The sequence below is a fragment of the Gossypium hirsutum genome, chromosome D11, assembly GCF_007990345.1.
Source record: "Gossypium hirsutum isolate 1008001.06 chromosome D11, Gossypium_hirsutum_v2.1, whole genome shotgun sequence".
Classification (NCBI taxonomy): domain Eukaryota; kingdom Viridiplantae; phylum Streptophyta; class Magnoliopsida; order Malvales; family Malvaceae; genus Gossypium; species Gossypium hirsutum.
In genome coordinates, this window is record NC_053447.1 from 22,163,291 (window position 1) to 22,175,088 (window position 11,798).

Genomic DNA, 11,798 nt, shown 5'->3' on the forward strand with positions numbered 1-11,798 from the left:
TGAAACCAATAGGCCAAATATTAGGGATCAATCCTTATCTAAATTTTGGCGTTTGTTTCATTTTGCTAGAACTTAATGTGGTTGATTTATGGCTAGGTTTTGTTTAATGTGGTTCATTTTACTAGGATATTTATCTTAAAATATAGGTGTATATATATGCTTAGGTGAATGAACGTGATTGAAGTTTGTAGTAATTATGATTTTACTCAAATTTCAGTTTGAAATTTCTATCTATATTGTGTATTTTCTTGACTGGAGAAAGCTATAGTGGATCCACTTATGTAATTTGTAAAAGTGGAAAATGAAATGTGCGTCATTAGGATAAATTATAAGCTTGATGCAAGATTAGTTAGTCACTCGTTGTAATTAGGGTTTAAGCTTAAAAAATCTATGACATTGAATTGGTTAGATTGAGGGTTGTCTTTTTGTTTTTCCCTTTAATTATTTTCATGAATCAGCTAGCTTAATTATATTTATGAATGAAATATGGTTCATGCATGTTTGACCTCTTTTTTCTTAATTTAAGGAAGGAGAGAAACTAAAAGACCACTAATGATCTCTTGTGCCTGATCAGTCGACCATATCATGACCAAAGTAGCCGCAAAAAATGTTACATTATTATGATTGATCAGGCCAATTGGAGATCGGTTTGGTTTAGTTTAGTTTATTAGTGGGACTTGAATAGAATAATACTAGTATTGGATGAACTTAAAACATGTTACATTTTAAGTGGAGATGCAGGTCTGAATTTAAAAATTGACATTGGAGGAATAGTCATGAACCCCAAACATGAACTAAAAAATAAACATTGATAAATCTTATATATATAGGATAGAGCCGGAGATCCTGCCTCAAGGACCATGGATGCACATCCATCTGCCTTCACTGATAACAATTAATTCGTCTGATTTCTTTTCTAATTATTCAGATTTGTTTTTTCTTCTTGTTGCCGGTATGTATGATGGATGATTACTTATGTTCTTAATTATGTTGCTAATAAAGCTAGAGCAAATGTCACTTATTAGGAGGCTGGTGCTGATGCAGTTGATAATGCTAACCAGAAGCTTAAAATAGTTGCATATGTTGCTTCAGATAAGTTTGTTAATGTTTTAGATACAATGGCAGGAACAATTGTCTGTAAGAAAGACAAACAGTCGATGCCTTGGGCAATACTTGTCAGAAGATAAGTGTGTGACTTCTGATAAAGCTGATGATGCCAAAATGAAACAATGACAGGAGTTATGCAATATGTAAGGGATAAAGTAGCGAATGCCTATGAAGAAGGCAATCAAAAAATGAATACAGCTTCATATCATGTTATTGTTGTCAAGGAGAATACTGCCAAGCTGTAAATTATGGAAGTGATAAAGCATCAAACACCTATGATGAAGCAAAAGAGATGATGGAGAATAAGGTAGGAGAAGCATATGCTTCATTTTCTACTTGCCGACTTAGTGAACCATTCTGTGAGTCACTGTCATTATTATTACTTTTCTGTTCTTGAAGCATAATCTTTCAAAAATAAAATAAAATTCCCCTTCAGTATAGTATTTGAGGAATATTAATCCTTTCCTTTTATTTCCTATTATCTAGAAATTCACATGCAGATATAGGCATTTAGATATTATAAAAAACAATTTGTGCACTGTCTTTTGCTCATTTTGGTAGTATATTTAAACAAAAAAGGTATTGGAAGCATAAAACATAATTTCTCCACGTGACAAATTTCATGTTTCTGTTTTTCCAACCCCATATCAAAATTGTAGTGCATAGTGAACCTGTTAAATAAACTTAAATGAAAGTTAAGAGTCATGTAAGTGAAAGGTCAAGAGTTGAAAGGTCAAGAGTTATATTGTTTTTTAATGGGTTTAAATTAGTAGTTTTTTGTTTAGGAAAATGAAAGGTCAAGAGTCATTGGTTTATGGTTATTATTAGATTTTAATATTTTCAATTTTTTGTTGTTTTAAATGGTAAACTATAGCCTATAAATAGTTTGTAAGCTTTTGATTTTATATGAGAGAACAATTTTATATTGAGAACATTTTTCCACAATTTGGTATCTGAGCTATGGAGAGTGTGACTAGTAATGTGCCATTGCCTCGACTAACAAATGTGAACTATGAGAATTGGAGCATCCAAATGAAAGCTCTTCTCGGGTCTCAAGATGGTTGGGAGGTGGTCCAAGAAGGTTTCGTAGAACCGGCAACTACTGCGGGATATACGGCGGCTCAAAACAAGGCGTTGAAAGAAATGCGGTCGAAAGATAAGGCGGCATTGTACATGTTATTTCGAGCCGTTGATGAGTCGGGCTTTGAGAAGATTGCAAGTGTGACAACTTCAAAAGAAGCGTGGGACATTTTAGCAAAGGTGTACAAAGGAGCCGACCGAGTTAAACAAGTCCGACTTCAAACTCTTCGTGGCGAGCTGGAAGGCATGAAGATGAAGGAATCAGAAGGTGTCTCCGACTACATCAAGCGTGTTCAAACCGTGGTGAACCAACTCAACCGAAACGGAGAAGCGTTAACTGATGCACGAGTTGTGGAGAAGATTTTGAGATCGTTAACTGACAGTTTCGAAAATGTCGTATGTGCCATAGAAGAGTCAAAAGATCTAGCAACGCTTACAGTCGATGAACTCGCCGGTTCTCTCGAGGCACATGAACAACATAAGAAGAAGAAGAAAGAGGAGACACTCGAGCAAGCACTTCAAACCAAGGCATCAATCAAAGACGAAAAGGTTCTCTATTCTCAAAGCTTTCGAGGTAGAGGCCGTGGTCGTGGAGATCGAGGAAATGGTCGTGGTGGAAAAGGTCGTGGTCAAGAAGGGAATTATGAAGAGAAGGAGCATTCAAACCAACAAAATTGGCGGGGAAGAAGACGTGGTCGTGGAAGAGGCGGATGGTCGAATTATTCCAATGTCGAGTGCTACAAGTGTGGCAAATATGGTCACTATGCGAAGGATTGTAACTCTGATAAGTGTTACAATTGTGGTAAGGCGGGACACTTCGCGAAAGAATGTCGCTTCTCGAAAAAGGTGGAAGAGACAACCAACCTAACCACAGAAAACGAGGAGGCAAAAGAAGGTTTTCTCTTGATGGCACACAACGAAGTCAACACCAACAACAACATGGTGTGGTACCTTGACACGGGTGCAAGCAACCATATGTGTGGGCTCAAGCACCTATTCAAAGAGATGCAAAAGGTTGAAACGGGACATGTGTCATTTGGAGATGCGTCGAAGGTTGAGGTAAAAGGCCAAGATACCATTTGTTATTTACAAAATGATGGGTTAATTGGGTCAATCCATGATGTGTATTACGTACCAGACCTCAAGAGCAACATTTTGAGTATGGGGCAACTCATGGAAAAAGGTTATTCGGTACTTATGAAAGATCGGGTGTTACACTTGAAAGATAAGGAAGGGTGTTTGGTCGCTCGAGTTGAAATGGAGAGAAATCGCATGTTCAGGTTGAATCTGAGAAGTGTTCGAGGAAAATGTTTGCGAGTTGATGTTGAAGACAAGGCGTTGCTATGGCATCTCCGTTTTGGCCATCTACATTATGGTGGTCTAAACGAGTTGGCAAAGAAGAATTTGGTGCATGGGCTACTAGACATGGACTATGAGGGAAAATTTTGTGAAGAATGTGTGCTCGGTAAGCATGCGAGAACTTCGTTTCGAAATAAGGCAGAATATCAGGCTAAGCAACTTCTCGAATTGATTCATACCGACATATGTGGACCAATCAGCCCTGAATCTTTTAGCGGTAAAAGGTATTTCATTTCTTTTATCGATGATTTCTCACGAAAAACTTGGGTTTATTTTCTTAAAGAAAAATCCGAGGCATTGGAGGTGTTCAAAAAGTTCAAAGTGATGGTGGAAAAAACAACTGGTAGACACATCAAATCTGTACGATCTGATAGAGGTGGCGAGTATACTTCGACGGTTTTCATGGAGTATTGTGAGGAGCAAGGCATAAGACGATTCCTAACCGCACCGTACTCTCCCCAACAAAATGGTGTGGCCGAGAGGAAGAATCGGACTATTCCCGACATGGTTCGATCAATGCTCAAGAGCAAGAAGATGCCGAAGGAATTTTGGGCAGAAGCCGTGCAATGTGCCATCTATGTGCAAAATTGATGTCCACATGCGAAGTTGGATGATCAAACACCACAAGAAGCTTGGAGCGGACAAAAACCATCAATTTCTCATCTTAAAGTATTTGGTAGTGAGGCCTATGCACATGTGCCGGATCAGTGAAGAACGAAGCTCGAAGACAAAAGCAAAATGTTTATTTTTATTGGGTATGATGAGAAAACAAAAGGATACAAGCTACTCGACCCGATAAGTAAGAAGGTTGTGGTAAGTCGTGATGTACGATTCAATGAAGCAAGCGAGTGGGATTGGAATAACTCAACGGAGGTTATCACCAAAGATGGAGGATCATCAATCGCTACACCAACAATTATACCGACAAATCCTGAAACTACCGATGATGAAGATGAACCGCAACAACCAAAAATGCGAAGTTTGCAAGATTTGTATGATTCAACAAATGAGGTACATATTGTATGTCTTTTGGCAGATTCCGAGATTATAAGTTTTGAAGAGGCTGCACGGGACAAGAAGTGGCAAACTGCTATGGATGAGGAGATTAAAGCAATTGACCGCAACAACACATGGGAGTTAACAGAATTGCCGAAAGGAAGTCAACCCATTGGTGTGAAGTGGGTGTTCAAAAGAAAGATGAATGCTCAAGGCGAGTTAGAACGGTACAAGGCGCGACTTGTTGCAAAGGGATATAAGCAAAAGGAGGGAATCGATTATGATGAGGTATTTGCTCCTGTTGTAAGAATGGAGACAATCCGGCTGCTCATTGCACAAGCGGCACAATTTAAATGGCCAATATTTCAAATGGATGTCAAGTCGGCATTCTTGAATGGTGTGCTCGAAGAAGAAGTCTACATCGAACAACCACCCGGGTACATGAAAAATGGAGAGGAGAAAAAGGTGCTGAAATTAAAGAAGGCACTTTACGGGTTGAAGCAAGCACCGCGGGCATGGAATACTCGTATCGATACATACTTCAAGGAGAATGGGTTCAAACAATATCCTTATGAACATGCCCTCTACGTGAAGAAGAATGGAGGTAATATGTTATTTGTTGCTCTTTATGTCGATGACCTCATTTTTATAGGGAACAATGGTAAGATGATACTGGATTTTAAGAGCAAAATGACACAAGAATTCGAGATGACAGATTTGGGTTTAATGAAATTTTTCCTTGGTTTGGAGGTTCGACAAGAAAGGACAGGTATTTTTGTGTCACAGGAGGCATATGCAAAGGAAATTTTGAAGAAGTACAAGATGACACATTGCAACTCGGTATCAACACCAATGGAACCAGGTGTAAAACTCTCGAAATTCAATGGAGGAGAACGAGTCGACGCAAGTAAATACCGAAGTTTGGTGGGAAGCCTTCGCTATCTCACTTGCACAAGGCCTGACATTTCGCTAAGTGTTGGCATTGTAAGTCGGTTCATGGAGGAGCCGGTTTATTCACATTGGAAGGCGTTGAAGCGAATCCTACGGTACATTCAAGGAACGGTGTCGCACGGGTTATTTTATTCAAATATGGAAGATTACAAGTTGATTGGGTATTCCGACAGTGATTGGTGCGGAGACTTAGATGATCGGAAAAGTACATCGGGATATGTGTTCTTTATGGGTAACACAGCATTTGCTTGGCTTTCAAAGAAGCAACCAATCGTGACACTATCGACATGTGAAGCTGAATATGTGGCAGCATCTTGGTGTGTGTGTCACGCTATATGGCTCAGAAATTTGTTGGGTGAGTTGGAGCAACAACAACTTGGTGCAACTGAGATACGAGTTGACAATAAATCAGCGATTGAGTTGGCAAGGAACCCAGTGAATCATGAGAGAAGCAAACACATTGACATTCGTTTTCATTTCATCCGAGATCATGTAAAGGAAGGAAGTGTGAAATTAGTGCACGTGGCAAGTCGGGACCAAGTCGCGGATATCTTTACAAAACCGCTACCGATGATACTCTTCGACAACTACAAGAAATTAATCGGCATGAAGGATGGCAGAAGCATTTAAGTTTACAGGGGAGTTTTGTTAAATAAACTTAAATGAAAGTTAAGAGTCATGTAAGTGAAAGGTCAAGAGTTGAAAAGTCAAGAGTTATATTGTTTTTTAATGGGTTTAAATTAGTAGTTTTTTGTTTAGGAAAATGAAAGGTCAAGAGTCATTGGTTTATGGTTATTATTAGATTTTAATATTTTCAATTTTTTGTTGTTTTAAATGGTAAACTATAGCCTATAAATAGTTTGTAAGCTTTTGATTTTATATGAGAGAACAATTTTATATTGAGAACATTTTTCCACAGAACCTGGGCTGTGTAAGTTTGACAATGTAGTGACCTGGGCTTATCCTTGATATTTGGAAACTGGACTATTAAGCCCATTTGCAAGAAGATTTTCTCCATAAATTGTTGCTTCCTAAATATTAGACCCTACAATTCGTGTATTTGTGTTCATATTATTATTTTGTGTCTTATCTTATTTTGTATTTTAGTTACTTTTTTTATCATGTTCGTGTCACTTGGGAACATATTTTAACTTGTCTGCTTGATTTTAACTTGATTTTTTTATCATGTTCGAGAAATGATAAGAAAAAAAAATAAAAGCTTATTTTTAGCTTTTTCAAAAATTTAGAATTTGATATTTTCTTGATCAGGCCTTTCAAAAATTGGATTGAACTGGAGGTTGTGAGAGGGTTAATCTAGGTAAGTTTTGAACTCAGCTCGAGTAATTCTCCTCTCAATTTTAAAAAAGACTTCATAGCGAACAAAGTTCATTCATGTAGTCTCCTCTAAGAGAGAGATAAGTTTTTCCTTAAGATATGACATTTATTAAATTTGAGATTGAAATATTAGCATATGTAACTCTGTATAAAAATAAATAAATAAACGGCTAGGCTTTTCATTATGCCACCCTTTTCTTTATAGATGTCCCTTTTCAAGTGACTGCATGGATTTCATGTGAGTTGTTCTTAAATGCCTGTGAGAGGCTATGACCTTCCCCTACGGATTATGTGTGGATCTTGGTTAGCTTTTCTCCCAACATTTATATGTGGACTAACTTAATTACCTTCTTTATTTTTTTTCCTCCCAATGTTTCTATTTCTTCATTCAACTACTTGTCCCTCTAGACTAGAGTTTTACATTGTTGAGCTGTGCACGTAAACCCCTACTTAATATTTATGAAGCTGAATCTTTTGAACACTAACCCTACTTGTCTTCAGTCACCTAGTTATTATAGCTCTACACGTTTGGTTAGTATATCTCCTGTTTTATATTTAAATATTAATTATATTGTATGCTTCAATACTACTTTATATTTGCATGTTCCTTATTGCCATGTTCATGCAATTTCTCAGCTTTGTGGTTGATTGATTTGAATATGGATATACTTGTCAAATTGTTTGAAATATCCTTCTCTTTCGATGCATGTGATTGTTATGAATAGACTTCTCAAATTATTTAAAATGCATGGGAATTTATTATATTATATTATATTATTTTTATCTTACATCTATCAAATTGAAAAGGGGATAAAAACAAAGAAAGAAGCTTAAGATTAAGCTTAATTCCACTAGCTTATGATTATGACTTATCAAATATCTATTGTCTATACATGCAACAAACTGTGTTGGCAACATTTCCCATAGTTACACCTTTGATTGGCCAAGTAGACAAAATGGGGTTTTGTTTTAGATACATTGTATAACATGTATGGCCCAGAAACTGAATAATTTGCAACACCAAAACAAGGAAATATTCAAAGTTTGAATCTATGATCCAACTTGAAAATGCAAAAAAATGAGAAAGGATTTGAAAGAATGGGATTTTTATGATGCCTTGTTAATCATGTCAGTATCGTCAAACCCCATCATATCCGTTTGCTCTGGCTTTTTGTGATTAATGGGCCAATTGGAACATTTTGGAGGGGGAAAAAAGTGGGGAAAAGATATGCATACATTATATTTTGTTAATACATGTTTTCTTTTTCTTTCTTCTCCTTGTTTTTCCATGGAGAAAAGTAATTGTAGTATATAAACTTTGTGGTTTAGTGAAAGAGAGCTTAAGCTGTGCTTCCTACAGTTTTATAATCTGCAAAAGTTTCTAAGAACTGTAAATAATAAGAAGAATTAGAGAAGAAAGACTGTTTAATTTTGGTAAGCATACATTTCTTACAAATCAGGAAAAATAAGCAAATATAGTAAGAATCTATGTCCTCCTCCATCTCTATTTTGTTATTCACATTTTTATATCCAAAAATTATTCTCTAAATCAAATGCATATATATTCTGTATGAAATTGTTATGTGTTTTAGGAAGAAATTAGATGTCTCTTACATTTGTTCTCTTCATGGCTTGTTTATTGTTGTGCATCCAAACTTTGAGAACCTGTCTCTTTACTCCCACTTGATCGCAAAACTGTTGCACTTGTTCATCATCTTGTTTCTGGATTTTCCATCCCAATTTGTCAGCAAATTCCATCATCTTATTTTTTTGTTCTTGGCTGAACTTGGTTCTGAATCTCTTCTTTGATGAATGTGGGTGTGAAGGTTGTTGCCCTCCTTCACTGAAATGGAACATATTGAGATCTTCGCTCGAGGACTCGGCCTGGCCGCCGCCACCAAAGCTCATCATCAGTGGTGCAACGGACATAGCAGGAGGACTGGCAGACAATCCAAGGGAGAACCTTTGATGGTGAAGAGGTGTTGCTCGTGGAGGAGGACGTACAGCGTTTCTCCTTGTGTTGTTGTTGTTGGTATAATAATAGCTGCTCGGTGCATACTGTGATTCCCCGTTTATTTCTTTCCTGTGAAAACTCCTATGACATTCACAGGCCGCACATTTCAACGCTTCCGGCGTGCCTTCTTCGCCGCTCGGCATGAATTCCCCGCAACCATCGACCACATGGCCGCCCATACCGGCGGCGTGGTTCTTCAAACATTCTTTATACCTAATCAAAGGACTGAAGCTGATGGTTGCCGACGTTGGACCAGCGACTGGTTGGGGCTCCGGTGTTGGCGGTGATCTGCTATCTGCCGCAGCTGCTATCTCACCGGTGGTAGCTGTGGAAGCTGAAACTGGATCTGGGTCCGGATCTCTTCTGGGGTTAGGTACTGAAAGTGGATCATCTAGGGTTTGAGGTAGGTTGGGGTCACCATGAACCGTTCGATCTCTTCTTCTTTCTCCCGTAGCTGAATTTACAGGTGCTGAAGAATAAGAGTCTTTGTTGAGTTGATTTTTGCAACTAAAAGAGCTTGGCATCCCCATTTCCTTATTATCTTGGCCTCTCAGTTCCATTAAAACCTTGATCTAAGCCTTCGATCTCAGTTTTTTATTATTAGGGAATTAATGAACTAGTAATCTGTATGTTCTCAAACCCATCATCATGACCACATGCAATAATTTCAACCCTAATTCATCACCACTTCTTCACTCGATCAAAGAAATAATTAGTGGGAGAGACAAAATTATCCCTGACTTTGACGTTTTAGTGCTAAACCCACCAACTCGTTTCACTAAATCCCGATTTCCTGTTCCTGGAGACGAAACCCAAGTGCTTGAGCAGTGTAGAGACAAATAAAAAAATTTTGAAGTGACCAAAATAAATTTAATTGTATATAAACACCCTAGAAAAGTGATAAAAATATAGTTTTGGAAGCTGAAACAGGAAAGGGGACTATGATATGGGGCCCCTTAGCTGAGACAAGTTTACAAAGAGCTTACCTTGATGAATTAAGACTTGAACACAGATGTTTTTTTTCTGTAAGAATCCTCGAAACTCTATTTAAGACCAAACCAAGAAGGAAAGAGTTGTTTTAGCATAAATTAAGGAAGGTGAACTAAGGAGATGGTTGGTAGGAGAAGAGAGGGATAAAGAAAGATTTGTGAAGGGGTTTGTGTTTCCTATCACCCAATTGACCCCATAAAATCCATCAATCAAAGGAAACAGGTGGGTTTGGTTTGTACTCTCAAAAACTAGTGATGAGCATTAGAGGATGGTGACACTGAGAGACATGGTACAATCGACAAGCCCTCTCCGAGCTTGCACACTGGTCCAGCTCCTAACTATTGCCTCGCCCAACACATTTCTTTTTTGGCAACTGACATCTTCCAGTCTCTCCTCTCTATCTGATATAATCCCCAGTCTTTGTAACCCTAAACAAACCCCAAACAAGCAAGGCAAAGTAAGATTCTATGGAGGCAATATATGTATATGTGTGTGTTGATAGAATTGAATTGAATTGAATTGAAAGGGTTGTTTGGTTGGCCACACTAAGACAGTTCCATGAGAAACAAAAGCTGATTACGGAATCTCTTAAAGAGATAATCGGCAAGGAAGAGGAGGAAAAAACAAAAAATAAAGAGGAGGAGAGGAGAGGGGAGGACCCCCTTTTATTATCATTTGTGGGCTTGCAGGAATTAAAGTGAAGATATGGTGGTCCACAGCACTGAACTTGTCCTTTTAGTGTGTCTCGGATTCGCTTTCTCTCTCTTTTCTCTCTTGAGGCATGGTTTGTTTCAGTCCAACTGCAGCAAATTTTTTGGTTCTAAACTTATCTCGATTAAAAGGTTTAGGTAAATTATTCAGTTGGTAACTTAGTTTTAATAAAATTTTACTTCGAGCATAAAAAATAAAAAGTTTGCGATATGAGTGTTGTTGTTAGATATTTTTATTATTTTAGTATTAATTTGATCTTATATAGTAACCAAACTTAGTAAATTTTTATTTTTATCACTTATTTTATTTTTTTTCTTTTTTTAAGAACTAATTTTAGTTTTTCTTTTCACTAATGGAAATCTTGATCAGAAAACTCATTTTCTTGTTTTTATTTTTCTTTTTTAGAATTAATTTTAATTTTTTCCCAAAAAAAGGGAAGCAAAAAAACTTGAGATTTTACTTTAGTTTTTATAGTAAAAATCAATTTATCTTTTTTACTTCTTCTTTTTCATAATGAATTTTAGTTTTTTTAATAAGAGGAAAATATCTAGGGCTTTAGAGAAAGTTATCTGGATTTCTATAGGAAAAACTTAGATTTTTGCAGGAAAAACTATTTTATCTAGTTAATTTCTTTTATTTTTTTTAGAATTTAGTTTTTCAATAAAAATAAAAAAGTTAAAGTTTACTACAAGGAAATATTTGAGTTTTTATTTGAAATTGAGTTACAAGTGAAAATTTTGAATTTAATCTTAGCAACTAAATGACTCACTTCTCTATAAAAACTCAAGGTTTTTTTAACAATTAAAAATTAATTCTAAAAAAAATGAATGATCAAAATAAAAATTTATTAAAGTTGAGTGAGTAAAATGAGCATATGTGATAACAAATTAACAACGAATAACTAAAATGGTAAAAGTAAATAATGACAATGGCTAGAATAATAAATGGATATAACAATAATATCCATATTATAAACACTTTATTTTTATTTTTGGTTCCTAAAACAAATATTTATGAAAGTTAGGTGATCAAATAATATAATTCACCCTTAGAAGTTTGAAGTCAAGAATGATGGAACCTCTAGATGGGTATAACTTCATCTGATGTTTTTCAGACAAGAGTTCCAAACGTTACTTAAGGAATATATTGAATTCTCCACCTTTGCATATTATCGGGGATAGATCCGATTAAGTAACAGATACGTAATATATCAAAGAAAATTAAAAAGATTGAACACAAACATTTTCATGAAAAA

At 36.4% G+C, this 11,798-nt stretch overlaps 1 protein-coding gene across 1 annotated transcript; it reads right to left on the reverse strand.

Annotated features, from left to right (window-relative positions):
• Window positions 1–8,235: 8,235 nt before the first annotated feature.
• LOC107913076 (zinc-finger homeodomain protein 6) lies at window positions 8,236–10,630 on the reverse strand. The gene is made up of 2 exons (XM_016841521.2): window positions 9,829–10,630; window positions 8,236–9,641 (listed from the first exon to the last, which is right to left on the reverse strand). Exon 2 carries the CDS (start codon window positions 9,400–9,402, stop codon window positions 8,428–8,430), a length of 975 nt encoding a protein of 324 aa, XP_016697010.1. The 5' UTR covers window positions 9,403–9,641; window positions 9,829–10,630; the 3' UTR covers window positions 8,236–8,427.
• Window positions 10,631–11,798: the final 1,168 nt, after the last annotated feature.

Coding starts and splice junctions, on each gene's coding strand:
- LOC107913076 (XM_016841521.2), bottom strand. CDS start 9,402: ATGGAACTGAGAGGCCAAGATAATAAGGAAATGGGGATGCCAAGCTCT.